The 26,573-nt window shown below is 36.7% G+C and overlaps 1 protein-coding gene and 1 long non-coding RNA gene across 2 annotated transcripts; one reads left to right on the top strand and one right to left on the bottom strand.

Moving 5' to 3' along the window:
* Positions 1–2,990: 2,990 nt before the first annotated feature.
* On the bottom strand, positions 2,991–4,011 carry LOC132187538 (uncharacterized). The gene is made up of 2 exons (XR_015912175.1): positions 3,908–4,011; positions 2,991–3,281 (listed from the first exon to the last, which is right to left on the bottom strand). It is a non-coding gene; the product is annotated as an uncharacterized LOC132187538 (long non-coding RNA).
* A 6,922-nt stretch (positions 4,012–10,933) lies between these two features.
* Positions 10,934–25,567, top strand: LOC132181917 (TMV resistance protein N). Its single transcript, XM_088516952.1, has 9 exons — positions 10,934–11,509; positions 12,101–12,889; positions 17,697–18,007; positions 18,305–18,306; positions 19,687–19,962; positions 20,049–20,969; positions 21,117–21,762; positions 25,157–25,177; positions 25,404–25,567. Exons 1-9 carry the CDS (start codon positions 11,004–11,006, stop codon positions 25,544–25,546), a joined length of 3,615 nt encoding a protein of 1,204 aa, XP_088373078.1. The 5' UTR covers positions 10,934–11,003; the 3' UTR covers positions 25,547–25,567.
* The last annotated feature ends 1,006 nt before the right edge of the window (positions 25,568–26,573 follow it).

Genomic DNA, 26,573 nt, shown 5'->3' with positions numbered 1-26,573 from the left:
GAAACATGGATTTGGGTTCACTTTCTCTCTTTCTTTTTCCTAATCGGGTCACTTCAAATCTTGCAGATCCATTGATAGAAAGCTGAAATTGGTGGCTGAGAAACATGGATTTGGGTTCACTTTCTCTCTTTCTTTTTCCTAATCGGGTCACTTCAAATCTTGCAGATCCATTGAGAGAAAGCTGAAATTAGTGGCTGAGAAACATGGATTTGGGTTCCCAAATGCCAAAAGAGTTATTTTGGCATCTGGGTGTTTATGTTTGGTGCTTTTGACTGATTAATTAGTCAAAAGGGTGTTTATGTTTGAGCTATTTTGGCATTGGGTGTTTATGTTTTTCTCCGTAGTTGAATCTTCATAATCGGTTTTTTTTTTTTTTCCTTCAGGTTTCTTCATCCTCTAGAACTTTCCTCTTTGTTATTTCCACTCGATCACTGAAAACTTCTTCAGAAAGCTGTTTTTAAGTCTGACGTTTGGTTTCTAACGGCGTAAAGAGTTTTAAAACAGTTTTTGGACTCCATGCAAAACAGCACTGTTTTGCATGGACTGTTATGCAAAACTGTGCCGTTTTGCATAACAGCTTCTATGCTGTAGTTTTCACTACCGCATAGAAGCCAGATCCTGGAAAAGAAGCATCAAAGGGCTCATCCTGGTCTCTGAAGAGCAAGCAAAAGGCAAGTCAAGATTGCCTGTGCTACCTCACCTAGCTATGGCCGCCTTTGTTTGTGTAGATTTCGTGTAAGTGATGGGTCGGGGGAATTTTGATTTCGTTCTAATATTTGGTTCTGTTCTCAAAATATATATTGTAATTAAATGTACGTTGATTGTTGCTTTATGGCCAAGTTTCTTTCATTCTCTATAGTTTGTGCATGTAGTTTTTGGCTTGGTGATGTAATAACAATGATAATAATAACTTGAAATTAAATTTGGATTGTCGAAGAAACTACAAGAGATCTCTAGTTTTTATTTTTTTATTTTTTATTTTTTACAATTCAAATCCAAATTTTGGTACATCTGGTATGTAGAATAACTATTTTTTCATAAAAATGAATGGCTATAATTGAAAATTGAAGAAAGTTGAATGAAATAACTTGGGAATTGTCATTCTCTCCTAGAAATGGCTACTCCAAGTGTTAGGTTATATGATAAGGATTATATCATAGCATCTCTAGCAGCATTATGTAAAATAGCTAATAAAAACGTGAAGGATAAACCTCTTGTGCAGTCCGGCTGCAAAAAGTGTATTTTGCAGCAACCAATACAACAGCTACACCTAAGCTAGATGCACTTAATAAAATAGAGACCAAAACACTAGAACAAAAACTCTTAATAGACCCATTTTTAAAACAGCAACACCTTCCTATTTGCTGACGCCCTTGCCCAACGCTCCCGCCACTGCCCAACTCCAAATCGCTGCTGCCGCCACTGCCCAACACCAATTCGTTTTGTTTGTTGGCTTGTTCTTTCTAGCAAGGTGAGCTTGTTACAGTTTTTTTTTTTGTTTTTTTGGCAATTATCCTGTTTGGTTTGTTCCACTGCCCAAGCTCGTTTTTTTTTTTTTTTTTTTTTTTTTTGTTGAATGATTATTGCTTGGACTTGCTCTATTTGATTCTAATAGATTAAATTTAGTGGGTCAATTTTTACCTATGTAACGACAGTCATTTTTGGATTAAAAGAATGGATCTTTGCTCACACTATTTTGTTCTTATTCAAAATTTTAAGGAAAGCCTTTTGGGTTTGTTGAAATCTGAAGAATGTGTGAAGTTAAGGAGCAAGAAAGTCAACCACTTGGTGAGCTTTTAAACATTTATATGCTTAATCAAATATATGATGAATGAGAAAGAAATTGCTCAAGCCCGTTTACAATTTAAGTACTAAAATCATGAACATAATAATTATTTAAACCATCTATGGTGCATTTTGCCCAAATCGTCCCAACACCAAATCGTTTTGTTTGTTGGCTTGTTCCTTCTAGTGAGCTTGTTACAATTTTTTTTTTTTTTTTTTTTTTTTGGCAGTCATCCTATTTGGTTTGTTCTACTGCCCAAGATCTGTTTTTTTTTTTTTTTTTTTTTTTTTTTTGGTTCAGTTTTTGTTGAATGATTATTGCTTGGACTTGCTTCTATTTGATACTGATAGACCATAGATGGAGAAAAAAATTTGTTGGCTGTTTTTTGGATTAATGGCCGAAGAGTGGAGACTATTTTGTGGATATGTTGTTGCTGAGTTGTGATTTGGGTTGAGAAAAAAAAAAAAAAAAAAAAAAAAAAAAAAAAAAAAGAGAAAAAAAGATCGGATTTGTTCTGGTACTCAGTTTTGAGTGTGGGTTTTGATTTTTGCTTGGCTTTTCCCCCATGCATTCTATATGTTTGATGAAATTTCCATGAAAATACTCTTTTTCCTCATGTAGTTTTTGAGCTATGTTTTTCAAAGAATGTTAGCCCTTTCTTTCTTCTTGGCATTTGATTTTATGGTTTAACAAAATTCTTCTTCAATTTTGTTAAGCTGTTTTCCTTGTTATTAACAAAATTCTCCTTGTTTTCCTTGCTTTTGGCAGGTATTGTGTAGGACATACTTTGGCAAGCACTTGCTGCATTTGTTGCATTGACTGGACTAGATTTCTTACTAAGGAGAGGAAGAAGTGAACGTGTGTTTATAGTTTAGATTATCCTAATGTAACCTATGAAGAGATGTTTAAGACACTTCCAATGTAGAATTATTGTGTAAATATCAGTTGGCTCAAGTTAAACCAAGTATTTTGTTTAGATTTTTCATGTTTCTTCTCTTTTTCATGTAACTTGGCAATTGCCATATTAGGTGGTTATTGACAGAAATGAAAATTGTTTATGAATATAGAAATCAAATCTTATTGTCAAATTGCTTGTTTTGTTTTACTTGAATAAGCAACCACCTCTTCATTTCAAATGAAATGGAAATATTTTCTTCTCCATGGGAATATTCCTTCTCCATATACTTATCAAAACTGGATACAATAGCATAAAAAGTAGTATCTCCATAATTGGATACAATAGCATTACCAACTAGTATGTATCTCCACAATCGGATACAATATAATAAAAAAGTGTTAAAAACATTACATCAGAAAAATTACATGAACAAAAAGGAAAAAAATACAGTACAAGGCACTTCTAAAACAGCAACTCAATATGTTGCAAATGTAGATGTTCCATTGATCTTCGACTAAGTTCTCACTTTGGTTCACATTTCATGAAGGTCATCTTCAATTTGAGCAGGTTCAACTTCAATTTGAGCAGGAAGGTCATCTTCAATCTCAAAAACAAAAACATAACCACAGTTTAAGATAATAAGGCATTATCAATTTTAAAAGTTCATTTAGGCAACTCATCAAACACACGGTATGCATCTAAAATTGAGTATGTTATAACCATTCAAGCATGCTGCATTCAACTTTTGTGACAACATTCTCGTATCATACAGTATTATTTTGAATGAAAAGAAAGAAAAAAAAAATCAACAAACCACTCATTCTCATGGAAATGTCATCAAACATATAGAATGCATGAGGAAAAAGCCAAGCAAAAACTATCTAATTTTTTGTGTAGTATACAACCTCCAATCAGGCAACACTTACAAAACATCACTTAAGTCACACACCTAAAATTCATTCTCATCCTCACAAACCCATAACTGAAACCCAGAAAAGAAGGCTTCTTGTTAACAAACAAAAATCAGCCACCTAAATCAAAACCAAGATTTACAACTCAAAAATCAAGACACCCAAACCATCATTGCAATCAAAACTAACAACTCAAAAATCAAGAAATTTCGCTAAATCGAAGAAAATGAAAAAATCAAGAAATCGGAACCGAATATATTAAAAAAAATAAAATCGGAACCCATTCTATGCAAAGAATAACCCAAAACTCACAAACAACAAAAACCCACAATCGAAACCCATGAACGAAAGCTCCAGAGAGGGAGAGACTTCTTGGTGAAGGTGGGTTGGATTCTTAAAGAGATAATCGCAAGAGCAATTACCGTTGTTTAAGAGAGGAGGCCTTTGGAGTATTTTGGATTTCTTAAAGGGGAGACCAGTTTATTTGGTGTTTCAGCTTTATTGTGTATCTGTGTAATAAGCCTACGTGTCTCTCAGCTATTGGTTGCTGTAAAAGGCTGGGTTTGCAGACGGACCGCATAGTAGGGGCTCCCAAAGGTTAAATTCTCTATTTTGATTACTGTCTTTTCTATACACATCCCAACATATTATCTATTATATTTTATATAAATATTATTTTTCTAACCTTTTTCTTATTATATTCCTCCCAAAACCCTTTGTTCCTGTTCTTCTCTCCCAACCCTTTGATTCCCACTTACAACACCACAAACCCTAGGAAAAATGGATACCAGGGTTGAAAAAGTAGTAATTGTTATGATTTTTATTTTTATTTTTTTACCAAAAGCCCAACCCTTTGATTTTGGGCTTTCTTTTGACTTTCGTTCCCCCTCCCCTTAATTTCCTAGTTAGCACAAATTTTGCTGTTCGTGGTGGATTTTGACTCTTTAAACCCCGATGTAAAGCCTGAATTTATGGTGATTTTGAAGAAATTCGACTACGATAATCAATTCCACTTCCAAAGGATAGAGGGGGTAATGGTATACAGTGAAAGAAGAGCATCAAAGGGGTCATCTTGGTCACTAAAGAGTCGTTTGACTGCTAAATGACTGAATCAAAGATGTTTTGTTTTACTCTCTGCTTGCTTGGAAGGTTGATAAGTACCGAATGTTGCACATTCAAGCCACTTAATTTGTATATGTTAATTCCTTAGCGTTGTTATTTATTTGATTTTGTTTTGTTTTTATGTTTCAGAGCTTTAAATGACAAATACAAAAAAAATCATTGATTTTGGGCGTAAAATGAAATTCACTTATAAATGGCAAATTGCGATACAATAAGCTTCAATTAGTGTAAAGTGAACTAACACATAATCATGAGATTTCAAAATAATTTCAATATGAATGAATCAATAAAGATTCTTCTTTTCCTCTTTGGTGAAAGTGGGCAAAGATGTATAGGAGAGAAGATTTTGTCCTACAAGTGGGACAGAGTGCGATCCCTAACCAGTTGGAGGTTCCCATGCATCCCTTGGTGTCCATATTAATTATCTGAAAACTTTGACTGGTTTTAAAATGTAAAAATGGTAGGGATCTGAAAAATTAGTTCCCATGGGTCTTCGATTTCCCTCTGGACCGGAATTTTGATTTCTTTTCAATATTTGGTTGTGTTCAAAATATTGTAATGGAATGTTGGTTGCTGCAGAATGCTTATTGCTTTGTGTGTACGTAGTTTGTTGGTTTAGAGATTTAATAATAATAATAATAAATATTGAGCGGGTGATGTATTTGTTTATCCACTTTGTAACTTTGTAGTAGAACATGAACCAAGGAATGTTATTACTTTTCAATCATCATTACTACTATTTTGAATGTGGAAGCATATCGAATTGTCATTTGCAAGGTTAGTTAAGTTGGTTTTGCTTATTGGAATCATGTATGGCTTTCTTGTTGGTAGTTTTTATCATTATTCCGTGTCATCTTGTGGTGCCTTTAGAGGGAAAAAATAATGATATAGATTTTCACGACCGCAAGAGGACATTAGAGGAGCTCGAGTCATATTTCTTTCTATATTACTCCTTATCTTTGGACCGTGCTGCTTGCATTTATTTCTCCCTTAGTGCTCCGTTATCTTGATTTTCTTGTTATTTTTTCTGCTACCTAGCTGGTGTGTTTTCTTCTCTACTTTTTGTGTATTTGTGGCACCTTACGTTTTTTTTGTTTGTTGATATTTTCATCACTTGTTATTTTTGCTCCTATTAAAATTAATTAATGTTGTGAAGGGAAGCTATTAGGCCGGTATATAATTATATGAAATTACATCAAGAATCAATAATTTTAGAACCATTTTTTAAAGTAGTAACTAAACAATCGAAATTAATAATTTTTTGTTAGTTGGAAAATAGATTATAGAGATTGCACTCCATATATTGTTACCGCTGGCTGCCTCCTAGAATTCTTTCAACGTATTCTGCTTGTGCTATTGCATATATATAGGGAATGTACCAAACCATGACTTTCTAACTGACCTCAAAATATTGGCATCAAAATCATCAACAATAAAAAGTATTGTAATAAAGAAGCTTTTTTGCACAAAGGTGAGTCATGGATGTTGTAGATACGAATAAGTATGAATATGATTTGCGTATTAATAAATGAGTGGTGTGAGGATGGGAACTACACAGGGCCGGCCCAAAGGCTAGGCGACTTAGGTCATCGCCTAGGACCCAAAAAAGAGTTTTTTGGTGAAATTTTTTTAACCAGGCCCAAAAAAATTTTTCCATAAAAAAATAATTTAAAAAAGGCTTCAGTTCAATAAGGCCTCAATTCTTTTACAAGCTTATGTAGAAACATAAATGACCATGTGTTATCATGACCGTTGCCTACGATCATCAATTATAAGTTTCAATTTAAGACGTTTGATCATACCAACAAGAATGATCTCATGGCCAATTCACAAACCATATAATTGTTATTTAATAAAATTGCATTACAGTTGTATCACACTATCGAATAGACAAACCTTGCATATAATCATGTGCAAGTGTAGTTGCATAAGATTTGTTCCACGCCACTCGATGCAGAAATCTCAAGTATTGATTAAATCTAGCGAATCCATGATTCAATAATAGCCGTTGAACAGATGCATATCTGTGCGTGCAAAACACAGAATAAATGCAATTGTAGTTGGTGCTCTACTACAATTCAATAGCCTACGTTAAACATCCAATGGCCCTATACATTCACATCCACTAATCTTAGATCAGTGGTCTAAAAGCAAAACAATATATATTGTCCCACTCCCATGTGGTCTGAGATAAATTGTTATAAAAAATGATTACGAAAGGGGTTTTTATTCTTATTCCTATATATATATATATATATATATATATATATATATTCTTTTTCTTCCAATTTTCTTCCGATCGGTTAAAGTGACCAATTCGGCCATGGAGAATGGAGTGATGATTGCTGCCATTACTCAAAATATTGTCACTCACCAGGACGCTAAAACCTTGGCTGCCAAGACAGATGCTTTAGCCGTCCAAGAAACACTAGCATTAGGCATCGAGGGAGCTGTTTTTGTGTTAGTGTGATATTATTTTATTTTATAAAATTTTGAATATAAAAACTTAATCAGTAATTTTGCATCCAAAAAAGCAAGAAGAATTATTTTTAAATAAAAATATTAAAATAAATATTATTTAATTTTTATTTAAATATAAAAATAAAAAATAAATAAGGCCTCACTTACAAATTTCGCCTAGGGCCCCCAAATACATTGGGCTGGCCCTGGAACTGCATGCTCGCCGTTTGATAGCTCGTGCTTTTTAGATTTTGGTTTTTTTTTGCTCCTTTGATATTAAAAAATAAAAAATAAAAAATGAAAGAAAGTCATTGCATCTACTCTTGAAGAAAGTATATTTAGAAATTCATTTAAGATAGAAGATTGGATTTTCAGAAGCTTTTGCGTTTGGGGGGAATAGAGGGAGATCTGCGTGAGAACTAAGAAGAGAGATGAGAGAGAAAAAATGAATGTGGAAGAGTGAAAAAAATAAGTCACCTAGCCGGACCCCCTTTTTTGGTTTAATTTAAAAAAAAAAAAAAAAAAAAACCAAAAAAAACCAAATGTTAACTCAACTCATAAGAACCCAATGACAGGGAATTCATTTCAAATGAAATAGAGAGTATCTGTAAAAAGATGAGAAATATTGTAAATTTGGTCCTTCAACTTTAATGATAAGACAATATTACTCCTCATTTTACACTAAGGCCTCGTTTGGTTCGCGGATTGTCTATTCTATTGGAAAAGGATTAGCTACCACTGTGATTAACTATCACTGAGAATAGATTAGCTAGTCATATTCCTTTGTTTGATTGTAACGCTGGAATAGACTACCTAATCCTATTCTTTCGTTTGGTACAATGCAATATGTTGGTGAATGGAATCGTATTGTGATCTTATTTCCTAAAATACCCTTATAATATAAATACAATTTATATTATTAAGGACTTTCATTCTTTTCTTTTCTTTTTTGAAACATAAACAACTTTACTATAATTTCTTTTTTTTTTAGTTATGTCATGTATGTGGTTTTTTGTTTTTTTAAACAATTACGCTACAAATATATATACACGCTTGAACACGGGTTGTACGCTTGAAACACATGTTGTACGCTTGAAACCTGTGTTCAAGCATGTATATATATATATATATATATATATATTATGAACACAGGTTATGTATATATAACTGAATTAACTGAATTAAAAATCAAACTAAGAAAGTATAGAGAAAGATTGAGAGAAACAGAATAAAAAAATAAAAATAATAAACCCTAAATAGAATCAAAGAGAAACGATACAGAGAATCAAAAGAAATAAGAAAAAACTGAAGAAAAAAAAAAAAAAAATTGAGAAACAATACAAAGAAAAAAAAAAATCCAAGAAACAGAGAGATAATGAAATAACCAAGAAACAAAGAAGAAAAATCGAAGAGAAGAGAAATCGTTGCTCTTTGAGAGATGGAGATCGTTTTGCAGAGTCTCTTTGAGAGACGTGGGTGCTAAAAGGGTGGGGTTGTTGTGGGCAATTTACACGATAATTTTAATCTCATAGGAAAGGATTAGCTAAGCCATTCATTTTTGAGTGGCTTAGCTAACACTGTGTATATAGGATTAGTAATCTCATGGGAATAGACTATTCACAGGAATAGAGTGTTACCAAACAAAGGATTAGCTATACCTAGTGTTAGCTAGTCCAATCCAAGGGTCTAATCCGCGAACCAAACGAGGCCTAAATAGATACTCTCCATTTTAAATGAAATGAAGAGGATCTTATTTCGAAGGACAATCTACTGACATTGTAGCATTTCTCTATTATACATGCTAGTTATTTTTGAAAATTGAGAAGAATTTTGGACTTTTTTTTTTTTTTTTTTTTTTTTTAAGTCTTTTGTGCCCCCTTCTTCTCCCCTTGATTTCTTATCTGTTCCGAGTATTAACGAATTTGATGACCTTGTGGTGCGATTTTGACTCTTGAAACCAATGTAAATTGTAAAGCCTGAATTTATGGTAACGTTGAAGAAAATATGGTACCCATAACCAATTATCTTCAAATCCGCATTAAGATTTGATGATGCAGTACGGGACAGAGTTAATTGGGTTCTTAGTTTTATTAATTAATGAGATTATTAGTATTTAATTCTATGTTTTATTTAAATTTTAAGAGTTGTGTTATTTTATAATTTAAATAATAGGCATAACCTAAAGTTAGTCAAATTAAGTTTAGGTCCTGTTTGTTACACATAATGGATTATTCAATTAGGAAAAATAATGGTTATTACTGAGAATAAAGGAGGGGTGAAATGAAATAATTATTTTTATTTCTTAGTTTGGTGACAACACATATATTCTCATTAAAGTTAAACCAAAATTATTAAAATCCAAATAAAAAAAATGAATGAAAAACCTCACATTTTTATTATTTATTTTTTTAAAACCTGAATAAAAATTTATTATTATTATTATTATTTTAAAAAATAACTAAAACCAATCTAGCAAGAGGGGTCGGCCAGTAGCCAACACAAACGACGCTTGGGGGTGGCTGCGACTACCCTTGAAGGGCCCTGAGGGTGGTCTTAGCCACCCACAAATGCACACCACCCCCAGATTCTGTTATGGGTGGCCGACCACCCATAGTTTCTTCTGTTTTTATTTTTATTTCTTTTCTTGGGTTAAAAAACTTAAAAATTAATATGGATTTTTTTTTTTTTTGTTGGGAAAACTAATTCAATTTCTAAGGAATAGCTACTCTTCTAATTTTTTTTTTTTAAAAGAACAGGTATTCATCTTCGTAGGAAAATAGTTATTCTCGTGAGAATAGGTATTCCTAGAAATAATGTGCCAAACAAATGAACAATTATTTCGTAGGAATAGTCATCTTATTCTAAGATCTTATTCCCCAAACCAAAGAGATTTTGTTAAGGCATATATTTAAATATGCTTTTGTACTCCAATGGAGAAAGAGTTAATGAATAAACAATTTTTGTTATTTTGAGGTGTGAATCTTTTCTTCTTCTCTCTGTATCTCGGTGGTAAGACTATGCTAAATTTTTCTTCTCTTTGGATTGTGGGATTTAATCCATTTTCTACTCCCTGTCCGTGATATTCTTCCAAATTCGTTTTTTCTGCAATTCTTATTGTTATTCTATAGTACTTTAAATTGTCTGGTATCATTTGCATTTGGAGGGCATATTAGAAGGAAAACTAATGCAGCAACTCATTATTAAAAAAATAAAGATTAATTCAATGGTTAGGTGAAATTGTTATGTAAATATTGTGAGATAATTGTGAAATAAAAATATAATTTCTAATATTATTCTTTTAAGTAATTAAGTAATTGATACTTATATTTTTATTTTAAGTAACTAATATTTAAAATTCATCCTACCAACTGATGTGAACAAAATATAGTGTTCACGCGCTAAGATTCTATTCTTATATTACAAGCGACCATTATTGTCGTAATACTTTATACTTTTTTGGTGGGTAGGTTCTTACTTTATACTTTATACCATCATTTTTTTTTTTTTTTTGACATGTCCACACAAGGGAAGGGGGATGAGAGATTCGAACTAGTGACCTCCGCTTCATTAGATGTGGTCCACAGCCGATTGAGCTACCTATTGGGGACACTTTATACCATCATTTTAATATGCCATTAAATAAAAAATAATTTTTAAAAAAACATCCACACACAAAAGGACAAGGAACTAATTGTCTTCTTAAAAAAATAAAAAAACAAAAGGTGGTTCTCTCGTTGAAGTGGCCATTATGTAGAGTCGAGCACCCCAGTCTCGTGAACTGCGTCTCCTTTGCCATTTACCACTTTTCCCCAATTCTCCTCAGGCCATGGCTGCCAGTGCCTCCACCTCTTCATCTTCTTCCTCCCATCCAAGCTGGACCTATGACGCCTTCTTGAGTTTCAGAGGCGAAGACACGCGCAAGAACTTCACCGACCATCTCTATTTTGCTCTAAGAGATGCTGGAATCAACACCTTCAGAGATGACAACGAGCTTCGAAGAGGAGAAGATATTACATACGAACTGTTGTCGGCAATACAAAGGTCCAAAATCTCAATCATCGTCTTCTCCAGAAACTACGCGGCCTCTAGGTGGTGCTTGGAGGAACTTGTGAAGATCATGGAGTGCCGAAGAACAGTGAGGCAGCTGGTTCTACCAATCTTCTATGATGTTGAACCGTCGGATGTGCGCAACCAAACGGGTAGTTTTGCTGAAGCATTTTTGAAACATGAAGAGCGTTACTTGTTGGACATAGACAAGGTACTGAGGTGGAGAAGAGCTCTGATTGAGGCTGCTAATTTGTCTGGGTGGGATCTAAGAAACACTGTGGACGGGTAAGTGCGCTCTAGCCATTAGCCAATCATTTCTAGATCATTAACTTTACTGATATAGATTTCAAATTTGATGGACAAAAATAATGATAATAGCAGGATGGAATTAACCGTATTCCTTGCAATGTGTTAGAAGTCGTTGCTTAATCTTATTGGCTTTAGTAAGAAATAAGTCTAAATGTGATCGAGTTTATGTTCAATATATATCAATTTTTTTTTTTTTTTTTTTTTTTTTTTTTTTAATTCGTTCTTTTGGTCCAATATTATATATACATAACAAGAGGTATACTTTTCTCTTTAGAAGTCTCAAGCTTTTGTTGGGATTTGATGTGCAGATTTTTGTATGAAAAAAGGGAAATTTAAACAGCTAACATATTCACAAATGTTTAGATAAATTTGCGTATGCAACATTATTTTATGGTATCTAAAAGTTTAATTTCTTCAATTTTTGCCCAATTAGTATTTTAAGTACTAGTGTATTAGGTATAATGTCCAATATATGCAGAATTTTTATTTGCCATCATGAAATATTTACTATATTCAAATGGTTACCTGTATGATTTGACTCTACCTAATTTCTAAAATAATTTGCAGGCATGAAGCCAAATTTATTAGGAAAATTGTTGAAGCGGTTTTAAGGGAAGTCAACAGCACATATTTATATGTTACACTCTATCCAGTTGGAATAGATTCTCGCGTGCAAGCCATCACTTCATTGTTAAGGGTTGGAGCCGATGATGTCCGCATGGTAGGAATTTGGGGAATGGGTGGAATGGGGAAAACAACCATTTCTAAAGCCATATATAACCACTTTTTTAATGGTTTTGAGGGTAAAAGTTTTCTTGCAAATATTAGGGAAACTTCTAAGCAACTTGATGGTCAGGTTCGATTACAGGAGCAACTTCTTTCTGATATCTTGAAGACAGGCAAGATAAAGGTGAATAATATTGATAGGGGAATTACTATGATAAAAGAACGACTTCATGGTAAAAGGGTACTTGTTATACTTGATGATGTAGACCAATTGGAGCAACTCAATGCCATAGCTAGAAGTCGTGATTGGTTTGGCTCAGGAAGTAGGATTATTATAACAAGTAGGGATGAGCAATTGCTAAAGGCGCTTGAAGTGGACGAAGTGTATACAGCCCAAGAAATGAGTGAAAATGAATCTCTGGAACTCTTTAGTTGGCATGCCTTTAGGAATAGTTATCCCACAGAAGATTATATGGACTTGTCAAGAAGTGTTGTTGCTTATTCTGGAGGATTACCACTAGCTCTTGAAGTTTTGGGTTCTTTTCTATTCACTAGGAGCATGCAAGAATGGAAAAGTGCATTGGAGAAATTGAAAAGGATCCCTAATGATCAAGTTCAAACAAAACTTAGAGGAGCCACGGCAGAGGAGCCGATGAGGGTAGCTTCGGCGGGTAAGGGGCCGGCGTTGATGGTTCCGGTGAGGGCTGGTGTTGAGGGGGTGTTTTCGACAGTGGAGTCCACGGTTCAGGCGAGGTTAGAATCTGGTGATGGTCCCGGTGAGTTTTCTGACAGTACAGAAGCGTCGATACTTGCCGGAAACAACTGTTGCTCGCCGGCGATCGTGTTTAAGGACATGGGGGAGACGTTTCCGTGCCAGACACAACCGGAGATGCCGTTGGTGGTTGCCGCCGGTGAGTCAGAGATGGCCGGCGATTTGTGCAGTGCTCCGACGATCGTGATATTGGAAGGAGGGGAGCCTCTGTCGAGTCAGACAACGCCGGAGGAGCCATTTTTGGTTGCCGCCGATGAGGTACTTGAGTGGGTCGATTCTGGGGAGATTCCTGGAGCTGTCGGAGCACCGGCGATGGTGGTTTTGGGCGGTGGGGATACTGTTTTGCACCAGAAGATGCCGGTGAAGCCAGGTACAGTGTGTGAGGGCAATGAGTTGGTACCTTGGTATGGCGGTGAAGGGCTCCAGGTTGTCGGTCAGGCTAGTGGGGGATTGGGTCAAATGCAGCAACTAAGGTACACTGGTGGGCTGCATGTCTGGGACGATGATCCTTCAAATGGTGGACTCCAGTGTGCAGGTTTGGTTGGTCAGGTGGTGGTAGCTAAGAGTAGTGGGGGTGATGTCATGGTTGATGATAGGAGTAAGGAAGGTGGGAGGGCAGAGGCGTGTGAAACAGAGGGGCCTTCGCCTTTGAACAGTTATGGGCCTTCGCCTTTGAACAGTTATGCAGCAGGTTATTCCGATTGGGTTATTCAGTGTGCCAATGAGATATATCCGATCGTGGGGATTTCGTTCGCCGGTCATAAGTTGCAATTGTTAGCATTGTTAACCTCTCTAGAAGAGGAACGTCGAAATAATGGGATGGTGTCTACTTCCAATAGCGGCACTAAGGGTAAAAGGGAGATGAGGAATTTGGAGTGTTCGGTGAATTATGATGCCAGAAGTGGGAGCTCGGTTCGGGGAAGCAGGAAAGGGAGGGGGAATGTAGAAGTGTTATGAAGATAAGCATAATCTCTTGGAATGTGAGAGGATTGAATAAGAGGGATAAGCGCTTGAGGGTGAGCAATTTGCTTAGGGACTGGAATGCAGATGTTGTTTGCCTTCAAGAAACCAAGATTCAGGCTATGTCTAGAAACATTGTTCGCAGTTTATGGAGGCGAAATCATGTGGATTGGTGCTGTTTGGAGTCTAGTGGGGCCTCGGGTGGCATTTTAATCATGTGGGATACTAGGGTGGTGGAGAAGATCGATGTCTGTATAGGGGATTTTACCCTGGCTGTGTCTTTCAGGAACGTGGCAGACCTCTCTATGTGGGCTTTTGCAGGGGTGTATGGTCCGAATATTGATAGGGATAGAAGGCTCCTTTGGGATGAGTTGGCTGGTGTTCTTAGTTGGTGGAACGTGCCATGGTGTATTGGGGGAGATTTCAATGTTACCCGTTTTCCTAGTGAAAGATCGGGTGGAGCTCGTCTGGATTCTGCGATGATGGGTTTCTCAGATTTTATTTCTGAACAAGGGCTTATGGATCTCCCCCTTGGAGGGGGTGCCTGTACTTGGTCGGTTTCTCAAGATCCTCCGCTATGGTCTAGGATTGATCGATTTCTTGTTTCTCCAGAGCTGGAAGCCTGGTTTCCAGGGGTGAGGCAGAAGAGGCTTCCACGTCTATGTTCGGATCACTTCCCAATTATGCTAGAGTTGGGGGAGGTATCCCAGGGGAAAAGGCCATTCAGGTTTGAGAATATGTGGCTTAAGGAGGAAGGGTTTGTTGCGTTAGTGAAACAATGGTGGGATTCTTTTGAGTTCCATGGTTCGCCGAGTTTTGTTCTCGCTCGCAAACTCAAGGCCTTGAAGCTGAATTTGAAGACTTGGAATGAGGAGGTGTTTGGTAACATTGAGAGGAATAAGCGGACTCTTCTTGAGGATCTCCGGGTGTTTGATGAGCACGAAGAAAGTAGGGCTTTGAACGAGGAGGAGTTAGCGAGGAAGGCCGAGGTGGTTCGAGAATTAGAGAAGTGTACTCTTATGGAGGAGATTAGTTGGAGACAGAAGTCTAGGGTGTGTTGGTTAAAGGAAGGGGACAAGTGCACTAAATTCTTTCATTCCATAGCCAACTCTAACAGAAGATATAATTCGATAGAGAATCTTATGATTGGGGATAATCTTTCTTCAAATCAGGATGAGATTAGTGAGCACATTGTTGATTTCTACCAAAAGCTCTTTGCTGAACATCACAGTTGGAGGCCTTTGGTAGATGGTATTTCCTTGGATTCCATCTCAGAGGGAGAGGCCAGCTGGTTGGAGAGAGATTTTGAAGAGGAAGAGGTTAGAAAGGTCGTGTTTAAGATGAATGGTAACAAGGCACCGGGCCCCGATGGGTATTCTATGGCGTTCTTCCAAGCTTGTTGGGATGTGGTGAGGGAGGACATTATGAGGGTCTTCAATGCTTTCCATGCTGGCGGGATGTTTGTTAAGAGCCTCAACGCCTCATTCATTTCGCTCATTCCAAAGATTCCCGGTGCCATCAATCTTAAGGATTTCCGCCCGATTAGCCTTGTGGGAGGTATGTACAAAATTATTGCCAAGGTTTTAGCAAATAGATTGAAGGTTGTGTTGGACAAGATTATCTCCAAGTCGCAAAATGCTTTCATCAAAGGTCGGCAGATTCTAGATCCCATCTTGATTGCTAATGAATGCCTTGGTAGTAGGATGAGATCTGGGGAGCCAGGGGTCATTTGCAAAATGGATTTGGAAAAAGCTTACGATCATGTGAATTGGGACTTCTTGTTGTACTTGCTAAGGAGGTGTGGTTTTGGAGGGGTTTGGTGTTCCTGGATTCATCATTGCATTTCCTCGGTGCGATTCTCAATTCTGGTAAATGGGTCTCGTAAAGGTTTTTTTAGTAGCTCCAGGGGTTTGAGACAAGGGGATCCTCTCTCTCCTTTGCTGTTTGTGTTTGTGATGGAGGTCCTAAGTAGGATGATTTCGGCGGCGGTTCATAGGGGGTTGTTAGAAGGCTTCAAAATTGGTAACACTACAGTCTCCCATCTTCTTTTTGCCGACGACACCTTGATTTTCTGCAATGCTAGGCCTGCTCAGTTACGCTACTTGCGGAGTTTGTTCTTGTTGTTTGAAGCTGTTTCCGGGTTGAAGGTTAATTTGGCTAAATCGATGCTTATCCCGGTGGGGAATGTGGAGCAAGTGGCTTCGTTAGCCGGCATTTTAGGGTGTGAGGCAGCTACTTTGCCAGTGAAGTACCTTGGTCTCCCGTTGGGGGGCTCTTGTAGGTCCAAGCATATTTGGGATGGAGTGATCGAGAAGATTGAATACCGGTTGGCCAGCTGGAAAAGGGTGTATTTGTCGAAAGGGGGTAGGGTCACCCTTATTAAGAGCACTCTTGCTAACATGCCCACTTATTACTTGTCTCTTTTCCCTATTCCGGTGAGTGTTGCTAAGCGCATTGAGAAGCTTCAACGCAATTTTCTTTGGGGAGGGATAGGCGAAGAGTTCAAATACCACTTGGTGAAGTGGTCGCAGGTTTGCACTCCGATCAAGGAGGGAGGGTTGGGGATCAGGAATTTATTGGTCTTCAACCGCGCTCTTTTAGGGAAATGGTTGTGGCGTTATGGGTCGGAAAGAGATGCTTGGTGGAGAGTTGTTATAGATGCGAAGTTTGGAAGTTTATGGGGAGGATGGTGTTCAGTTGAGCCTGGAGGCACGCTTGGGGTAGGATTATGGAAGAATATTAGGAAAGGGTGGGAAACTTTCAAAGGCTTTACGAGATTTGTAGTGGGGGATGGGTCTAGGATTAGCTTTTGGCATGATTGGTGGTGTGGAGATTCAGCTCTCAAGATAGCTTTCCCGATCCTTTATAGTATTGCTTGTGCAAAGGAGGCCTCAGTTGCGGATAACGTGGAGATGCTAAGGGGATCCAACCAGTGGAACGTGAGTTTTTTGAGGGCGGCTCATGATTGGGAGGTGGAGGCCTTTGCCTCTTTTTTCCAGGTGTTACATTCTACAGGAGTGAGAAGAGGGTCGGAAGATAGATTATGGTGGAACCCTTCCAAAAGAGGTACCTTCAAGGTCAAGTCTCTCTTTCTATCCTTGGCATGCTCGGAAGGGAGGAGATTCCCCTGGAAGAGTGTGTGGTGGACACAGGCTCCTCCAAGGGCAGCTTTTTTTGCGTGGTCGGCGGCTTGGGGGAAAATTCTGACCTTAGATAATCTCAGAAAGAGAAATGTGATTGTGGTAAACAGATGTTGGATGTGTAAGAAGAGTGAGGAGACGGTGGATCATCTTCTTATTCATTGTGAGGTAGCGTCTGCTTTGTGGAGTGCCTTTTTTGGCCGTTTTGGGTTATCATGGGTGATGCCTGGTCGGGTTTTCGAGTTGCTAGCATGTTGGTGGTCTGCAGGAAGGGGGGGGAGTGCTGCAGTCTGGAAGATGGTGCCTACTTGCTTTTTTTGGTGTTTATGGAGAGAGAGAAATAATAGGTGCTTCGAGGACGTGGAGAGGTCTTTCGAGGACTTTTTATCCTATTGTTTTCATACTCTGTATCTTTGGACTGTAGCGTTTGTTTTTCCGGTTTCGATTAGCTATAATGATTTCCTTGTACGTTTTTCCCTTTCTAGTTAGGTGATCCTCCTTGTATACTTCCAGTGTACTTCGGGGCGCCTACGCTTTTAATAAAGTCAGCTACTTACTTATCAAAAAAAAGCTTTGATGGATTAAGTGATAGTACTCAAAAGGATATATTCCTTGATATATCATGTTTTTTTATCGGAATGGACAAAAACTATGTTATACAAATATTGGATGATTGTAACTTTTTTGCAGAGATTGGAATTAGTGTCCTCATTCAGCGGTGTCTTCTTTTAGTTGGTGAGAGAAACAAACTCATAATGCATGATTTGCTTCGAGACATGGGAAGAGAAATTGTTCGTGAAGAATGCCCTAAAATACCCGGAAAGCGTAGTAGATTATGGTTGCATGAGGATGCAATTGACATATTTGCAAGGCAAGGTAAGGACTTCCACTATAACAAAAAAAAAAAAAAAAAGGGTTTAAATCAACTTTGAACTTCAAATGATTGCAATTCACCCTAGTAGAGTCCACTAATGAATTATAATTCCATAAGGAGTAGTACTCCAAGCCCAAGTCCAAGTTGAGTCAGACTAGTTTCTTAGTAGAGTTAGAGTCTTAGTTGGAGTTAATGTCAGCTAGGTACTTAGATTATTTAAGTGTCCTATTTGGATTAGTAATTCTCTTTGTAACCAATTAGTATTGCTCATCTATTTAAAGGGGAGACTATTAATGAAGAAGTAAGCTTGAGAAAATTATATTCAAACCTTGTGTTTGTCAAAAGGTTTAGGTTCCCTTATGAATTTAAAAGTCTAGGTTCCTTTACGAATCTACTCTGTTACCAGTCGCATTAGTTTGTTTGGCCAGTTTTGGTTACATTTCAGTGGGTAGGGGCTGATTGTCGTAATAGGTGAGTGGTGTGGCTAAAACAGATGTGGGTTTAGAGCTATTTATGTGAGGCATATTGGAGTTTGGGGAACAATGTGTTTCCTTTGTCTTTGTTTATACCAAATAACGGTATGATTTGGGTAGAGTTGTAAGGAAATGATTGCTCTTGATTCCCATATCTCATTTTTAAGGGAGAATTTATGATTTCACTAGGCCCATATTTGTTTTCTTTGCTAACTTCATTCTACTATTTTGTTACTTTCAAGCATGGTTATATTATAGTATGCTAGCCTTGGCTAAATGAAATAATCTGCAAGAATGCATTGGTTGGCTCAAATATTGGGGAGGATTAGAAAAATGGGGCATTTTCCTTGTTATAATTTGAGGGTGCAAACTATAGGTTACATAGTACTTGCTTTGTGTCAGACACTACAAGCATGTTTATATTTCATTTTTCCGGAAATTATACTTATTTCTCTCGAACTTATACCAGATTTGCAAACACACCTCCTTTCTCAAATTTTAAAAAGTGACAATCGATTCCTCCAAACTACGCAAAACCTTCATATTACTTTTTCTGTTAGCATTTTCTGTTAAATTGGGTGGAAAATTTTTCACTTGAATAATTTGGACTTAAAAAGGCTATTATACTCGAGATAAGATATGTGAAAAAAAAAAAAAAAAAAACATTAAAAGAAAGTAATTCACCACTGCCTGACCGTGGATTTGGCCATGGCCTTGGGTTTCCGTGGCCAAAGATCCACGGCCACCCCTAGCCATAGAAACGCACGACTTAACTATGAGTCTCCCTAGACACAGGGCTAGGCTGTTGTCACCGTGGGTCCTGGCCATGGAGACCCACAACTAGGTCATGGGTCTTTGCCCAAGTGACCCACGGCCAAGCCATGAATCCCCGTGGCAAGGGGAGGCTATGGTAGATTATTATTATTATTATATGTAAGGGGGATAATTGTATTTTTACACATCTCATGCGGGGTATATTCGTAAGAAAATGTCAAATTGGTCATGCGAGGATTTTTTCCTTCCAATTTAACAAAAAAATATTAATAAAGAAGGTAACCTAAAAGTGTTGAGTAGTTTGAGGGAGTTGATTGTCACTTTTTAAAGTGTGGAAGGTATTTACAAATTGAGTGTTAGTTCAAGGGAATACATGTAGTTTTTCCTTTCTTTTTTGATAAGTACATTAAAAAACTCCCAACTTTACTTGACAGGGAACAAAAGCAGTTGAAGGACTTACTTTAAAATTGCCAAGATTAAGTACAGTGACTTTCAGTACAAGAACATTTATAAAGATGCAAAGATTGAGATTACTCCACCTTGATCATGTACACCTTACTGGAGATTATGAGCATGTTTCCAAAGATTTAAGGTGGCTCCGTTGGCACGGATTCCCTCTAAAGCTTTTTCCAAACAAGTTTTACTCAAGAAACCTAGTTGCGATTGACTTGCGATATAGCAACCTCACACAAATTTGGAAAAACTCCAAGGTATATTATTACCCCTAACCATTAAGCCATAAGTTTTGACATTTTAGTGCTAATATTTTTGTTTCTTTCTTTTCTCATTTGTTCAGGAACTGTTCGAGAAGTTGAAATTCCTAAATCTCAGTCATTCTCATTACCTATCTCAGACCCCTAACTTTGCAGGACTTCCTAATCTTGAGAAACTAATACTCAAAGATTGTACGAGTTTGTTTGAGATTCACCAATCTATTGGAGATCTTAATAATCTTGTTTTGGTAAATTTGAAAGATTGCAAAAGTCTTGAAAGTCTACCAAAGAGTTTCTATAGGTTGAAGTCTCTTCAAACTCTCATAATTTCTGGTTGTTCTAGTATTGACAATTTGGCTGAGGAGTTGGGGGAGATGGAATCCTTGACAACTTTTCTTGCAGATGACACCGCTATAAGACAAGTGCCATGTACCATAGTACAATTGAAGAACCTCAAACACTTGTCGTTGTGTGGGTGTAAAGGATCACCATCTAAGACACTCCCGTCACTTCTTTGGTCTTTCATATACCCAAGGAAAAGTCCAAAGTCAGTCAATCTATTGCCTGCTTCACTACAAGGCTTGATCTCACTTAGAGATTTATGTCTAAGCGATTGCAACTTATCAGATGATGCAATTCCTAAAGATCTTGGGAGTTTATGTTCTCTTCAATATTTAGATCTACAAAACAATCAGTTTCATAGCTTACCATCGAGCCTTGGTGGTCTTTCAAAACTTCATACTCTCGATTTGGATTATTGCACAAAGCTTCAATCAATTCCAGATTTACCACCAAGTTTGAATAGTCTTCGCGCAACAGACTGCACAGCATTGGAAAGAATGCCAAATCTATCAAATATCTCAAATTTGGAATATTTGTACCTCGCTAATTGCAATAAATTAGTCGAGATTCCAGGCTTGGATACGTTGTTGATGTCCATTAGAGAGATTCAAATGGAAGGGTGCAGCAATCTAACTAATTCTTTTAAACAAAGAATCCTGGAGGTCAATTCTCTCTCTCTCTCTCTCTCTCTCTCTCTCTCTCTCTCTCTCTCTCTCTCTCTGTCTCTCTGCGTCTCTGTCTCTCTACCTCTCTTTCTCTAAATACGTTTCAAAGCACAACTTATATGCATCATGGTTTTGATGGTACAGGAATGGAGTCTCAGAGGATTTGGTATTGCTTTGGGCATTTTTCTCCCTGGCAATGATATTCCTGATTGGTTTACGTATAAGGACGAGGGACCCTCCTTATGTTTTAAAGTACCTCACATTATTGATGGTAATATCCAATGGTTCACTGTATGCATTGTTTACTCAGCATGTCCTGACAGGATACTAGGTCTTGGTTTTCCTACCAATAGCATTTCAATAATCAATTATACCAAGGGTAGGACTGAGACTATGAGTCCAATAACAACTAATGCAGTAAATACCGATGACGATGGAGATCACATGTGGCAAGCCAATTTTTCTACACATTGGTTCCATTCGGAGGCTGGTGATGAAGTAGAGGTTATCGTAGATTTTGGGTTGGGATTCGATGTTAAGAAGATAGGGGTCTGCCCAGTATTCGACATGGTTATTGATGGAAAAATGATTCACTATGCATCTACATCGAATAAGGGTGTCATTGTTGTTAGTGATGATGAAGATGCATCTACAGATCAGGTTGGAATTAAGTCTAAAAGAAGCCTCGGTGATGATAAAGCAGAATCGAGCCATGGTTGCTTGGATGATGAACGAGAGCCTAAAAGATTGAGATGTGATGATAATTCTGAAATGAGTATAGATGACGCTTGAAGAAGGAAAGCTCATATCACAATAAGCAAGTGCATTTCATGATTTTTTTCCTAATTATTTGAATTATGAATCTGGGTTTCTCTAGATTTGATTTGTGTTCAAAGATCTCAATATGGATTCTCATTTATTTGTTTTGTTTTTTTTTTTTTTTTTTGACATTGATTCTGAAGTAGTTATAATGATTTCTTGTGGCTTCAGTGGAGTACTTTCAATTTTTCTAGTGGTTTTATCACTTTTTGAATTGCACTTTTGTTTCCTTTTTTCCTACAAGCGGGACAGAGTGCAATCCCTAACCAGTTGGAGGTTCCCATGCCCCTTGGCGTCCATATATATTATCTGAAAACTTTGACAGGTTTTAAAAGAATTCCAGTGTCCTATTATCATGCATTTGGTGGTTATTGCTTGCAGGCAGCAGATACTACATCTAGGCTAATAGAGGAGAAGCAATTGAAAGCCAAGTCATGAAAAGAAATCAAAGATTGTGCTACCACACCTAGCCATGGCCGCCTCTGGTTTGACGTTCATCAAGGACAGCTTTCCTCTCCCTTGGGTCTTTGATTTCCCTTGAGACGGGAATTTTGATTTCCTTTTAATATTTGGTTGTGTTCAAAATATTGTAATGGAATGTTGATTGTTGCAGAGTGCATTTTGGTTTATGGCCATGTTTCTTTCATTCTCTCTAGTTTGTGGTGTGTCTAGTATTTTGTAGGTGAAAAAGCCGTTACAATTAGTGGTTATTGGCTAAAACCGCTAACCGTAACTGTCGAGGCTGTTAGTAAAATTTACTAACCGCTTCCGCTAACTGCCTATACGGTTAGCGGTTTTTTAAAGGAAAAAAAAAAAATTAAAAAAATTGTTCTTGGCTCAGCTTGCCATTTTCCCTGACTAGCCAAGCTCGCTTGCCAGGCAAGCCGAGTACTCGAAGCTTGGCTCTTGGCTCGCCCAGCTTAAGTGCTTGACTAAGGCAATATTTACAGGATTAAGAAAGTATATGTGCTTTATATAGATAAGTGAAGGTGGAAGTGATGGGTTTTTTTTAATTTTTTTTTTTTTGATGTGGGACAAATAAGAGGCAATTAAAAACACTTGTAGTCGTCGGTGTGGAAGTTTGGGACAAGGCCAAGAAGCAAATTAAAAACCTCACTCTCCATGTGTCAGTGTTCTTGGCTTCATGCCTAACTCGTCTTTTTAAAAACTTAATATTACATTATATAACATACAAACAATATATTTTTATTGTATATTAAATAAATTATATACAATTAATATATATTCACTAATGTTACTTAATAAGTAATATATATATATATATATATAGAGAGAGAGAGAGAGAGAGAGAGAGAGAGAGAAGTTAGTGGTTTTGAAAACACCACTAACAGCTAACCACGGGTAGCGGTTAATAATTGCCCACCCTTTCACAGTTGGCAGGTTGGAAGGAAATGAGAAGAGTGATGATCCGATGTTTGAGTCTCTAGTGTATTTTGGTGCTTTTAAGTGAGGTGTCAAATTTTTATTGGAGGATGTAAAAGTGGTGTTTAAAAGATGAATCGGATTGAAAGTTTTCTCTTATTCTTAATTTTTAGTTTGGTGACAACACATATATTCTCATTAGAATTGAACCAAAATTATTAAAATCGAAAAAAGAAAAAAACCCCACATTTTTATTATTTATTTTTTTAAGCCCAATAAAAATGTATTATATTATTATTATTTTTAAATAACTAAAACCAATCTGTCAAGGGGGGTCGGCTAGCAGCCACCCCCAATGACGCTTGGGAGTGGCTACGACTACCCCTGAGAGGCTCTAAGGGTGGTCTTGGCCACCCCCGACTTATTTTATGGGTGGCCAACCAGCCAAAGTTTCTTTAGCCCTTTTTTTTTTTAATTTTTAATTTTTAATTTTTTTGGTGGAAAGCTCATAAAGGAATAGCTAATTAGCTATTCTTCTCATTTTTTTTTTTTTTTTTAAATGAATAAGTATTCATCTTTGAAGGGAAATAGTTATTCTCATGAGAATTACTATTCCTATTAATGGTATGTCAAGCAAATGAACAATTATTTCATAGAAATAGTTATTGTATTCAAGGAACTTATTTCACAAACCAAATGAGCCTTGAGAGTAGTTTTTTTTTTTTTTTTAATATGGCTTTGTACACCAATGGAGACAGAGTAAATGAATAAACAATTTTTGTTCTTTTGAGATGTGACTCTTCTTCTTCTTCGTTCTTTATCTCAGTGGTGAGACTCTAGTAAATTTCTCCTCTTTGGATTGCGCGATTTAATCCCTTTTGTATCCCCCGTTCCTATCTTATTCTTCCAAATTCATTTTTCCTGCAATTCTTATCGTTTTTCAATAATACTTTGAATTGTCCAACATCATTGCATTTGGAGGGCATACAAGAAGGAAAACTAATGAAGCAATCCATTATTAAAAAAATAAACACTAATTCAATGCATGGTTGGGTGGAACGATTATATTAGTATTGTGAGATAATTGAGAAATAAAGATATAGTTTCTAACATTATTTTTTAAGTAATTGATACTTATATTTTTATTTGGGATAAATGCAAAATTGGTCCCTGTGGTTTGTCTAATTTACAAATCACTTCATGTGGTTTAAAAAATAATTTATAAATCTATAGGGTAGGCCAAAATAACATTTTATTTCCTGAACTCATTTCCCGTTAAATAACTTAACAGAAACTGTTTCATTGCCACTTTACACCCAATAAAAATAAGACTTGTGTTTTTTTTTTTTTGTTATTTATACTTTTAAAAAATAACAAATAAGTTTTTCCACGTCATTGTCAGACTTCAACACACACTCAACGTCAAATTAAATAAACTTAATCCCTCTATATCACCCTGTGCCACTGTCATCTTTATCTTCCCCACCGATTCACTATCCATGCTGTCGTCTTCATCTTCCCCATCGATTATTGCGTCAATCCCCACCGATTCTTACCGTCGTCTTCATCTTCATCTTCCCCACCGATTCTTGCGTCCATCTCACCGGAAACGTCACGACGGTAAGCCACCTTGCTTTGGAGCTTTTTTACTTCCGCTTTTAAAATTTTGGGCATTCTTTGATCTATAAGTTACTCTGAGATTTTTGGGTATCTGCGTTTTTGGGCAGTCTTTCTATGGAATTTCGGATTTGTTTTTGAGCACTGAAGCATCTTCAAAAATTATTTCTGGGCATCAGAAACAATCTATCCCTCTCTCTCTCAGTCTTTTTTTTTTTTTTTTTTTGTTCTATGGCAAGCACAATTGTGCTGTTTAGTGGTAGGCACAAAGTACGAATGATGGATACCACAAAAGAGTGTCTTAGGAAAGAATCGGTGAAGATGAAGATGACGGCAAGAATCGGTGGGGATGGACGCAATAATTGGTGGGGCATATGAAGATGACAGTATGGACAATGAATTGGTGGGGAAGATGAAGACGACAATGGCACATGGAATATAGAGGGGTTATGTTTATTTAAATTGGCGTGGAGTGTGTGCTGGAGTCTAACAGTGACGTGGAAAAGCTTATTTGTCATTTTTTACTGACGATGGAGATGCGTTGACTATACATCAGGTTGCGGTCAAGTCTAAAAGAGGCCTTGGTGATGATGAAGCAGAATCAAACCATAGTTGTTTTGATGGCGAAAAGATTGAGGTGCAAACATAATCTCGATGATAAAGTAGAATCAAGCCATGGTTGCTTCGGTGACCATCGAGAGTTTAAAAGATTGAGGTGTGATCATAATTCTGAAATGAGTATAGATGATGATTGAAGGAAGAAAGCTCATATCCCAATAAGTGAGTACATTTCATGATTATTTCTCATTTTGACCCTTTTGATTTTCTCGCCAAGTATTTGAATTCAGAATCCTTGTTAATTTGTTCAGATTTGATCTATATTCAAAGATTTCAATGTTGATTCTCATTTTTATTTTCATCTTTTTTACATTGATTTTGAAGTTGTTCTAAAGATTTCTTGAGGCTTCGTTGGAGTACTTTCCATCTTTGAGTTTGAATTTCACTTTTGTTTCATTTTTAGTGAAAGAAGCATCAAAGGAGTCATCATGGATTTCTGGTCACTAAAGAGTCGTCTGATTGCTCAATGATGGAATCATAGAGGTTTTATTCTCTCTGCTTGCTCTCTTCTTTTTTTTTTCTTTGGTGAATGGGGGCAAAAATGTATAGGAGAGAATATTTTGTCCTACAAGCCAGATAGAGTGTGATACAAGGGCAGAACCACCCCTCCTTTGGGGGGTCTATGGCCCCAACAAAATTCTACAAATGCACAAAAATTGAAAATTTATTCTGAATTTTATGTATTTTTATGAAATAAACCCCTCGAAATTAATTTTATCTCCAAAACTAATATATATATATATATTTTAGTTTTGTCCCTCCTCTCCTGATATTCTAGTTCTGCTCTTGGTGCGATCCCTAAGTATGAAATATAATAAATAAAAAGCGAAAAAATTCCTTCTTGTAGTAAGACTAGTGTTAAAAAGGCTTTTTTGCACAAAGGTTACTCATGTCATGGATGTTGTAGATACATAAACTTATGCATATAATTTGCGTATTAACAAACGTGTGGTGTGAGGGAAGTTACTATAGACTTGACGTTTGTTAATGTTTTTTAGATGGTAATTTTTTGTTTTTTAGTTATGATGTGACATAAAGTTAAAAATAATTTTAAATGTTCTGTAAATAATTTATGTGCTGAATTGTTTGTTAATATATATTTTTTAATTTTTTATTAAAAAGAAAAGAAAATAAGAAAAAAAGATGCATTAGAAAATGAGCCCG

Source organism: Corylus avellana, chromosome 5 (assembly GCF_965113065.1).
Source record: "Corylus avellana chromosome 5, dhCorAvel1.hap1.2, whole genome shotgun sequence".
Classification (NCBI taxonomy): domain Eukaryota; kingdom Viridiplantae; phylum Streptophyta; class Magnoliopsida; order Fagales; family Betulaceae; genus Corylus; species Corylus avellana.
The sequence above is the reverse complement of the archived record's forward strand: the minus strand, read 5'-3'. Positions and strand labels throughout refer to the sequence as shown.

Excerpts from the sequence above, each read along its gene's own strand:
- LOC132181917 (XM_088516952.1), top strand. The coding sequence starts at position 11,004 with ATGGCTGCCAGTGCCTCCACCTCTTCATCTTCTTCCTCCCATCCAAGC. Across the intron at positions 11,510-12,100 it reads CTAAGAAACACTGTGGACGG|GCATGAAGCCAAATTTATTA; the intron begins GTAAGTGCGCTC and ends AATAATTTGCAG. Across the intron at positions 25,178-25,403 it reads TGGGGCATATGAAGATGACA|TTGTTTTGATGGCGAAAAGA; the intron begins GTATGGACAATG and ends ATCAAACCATAG.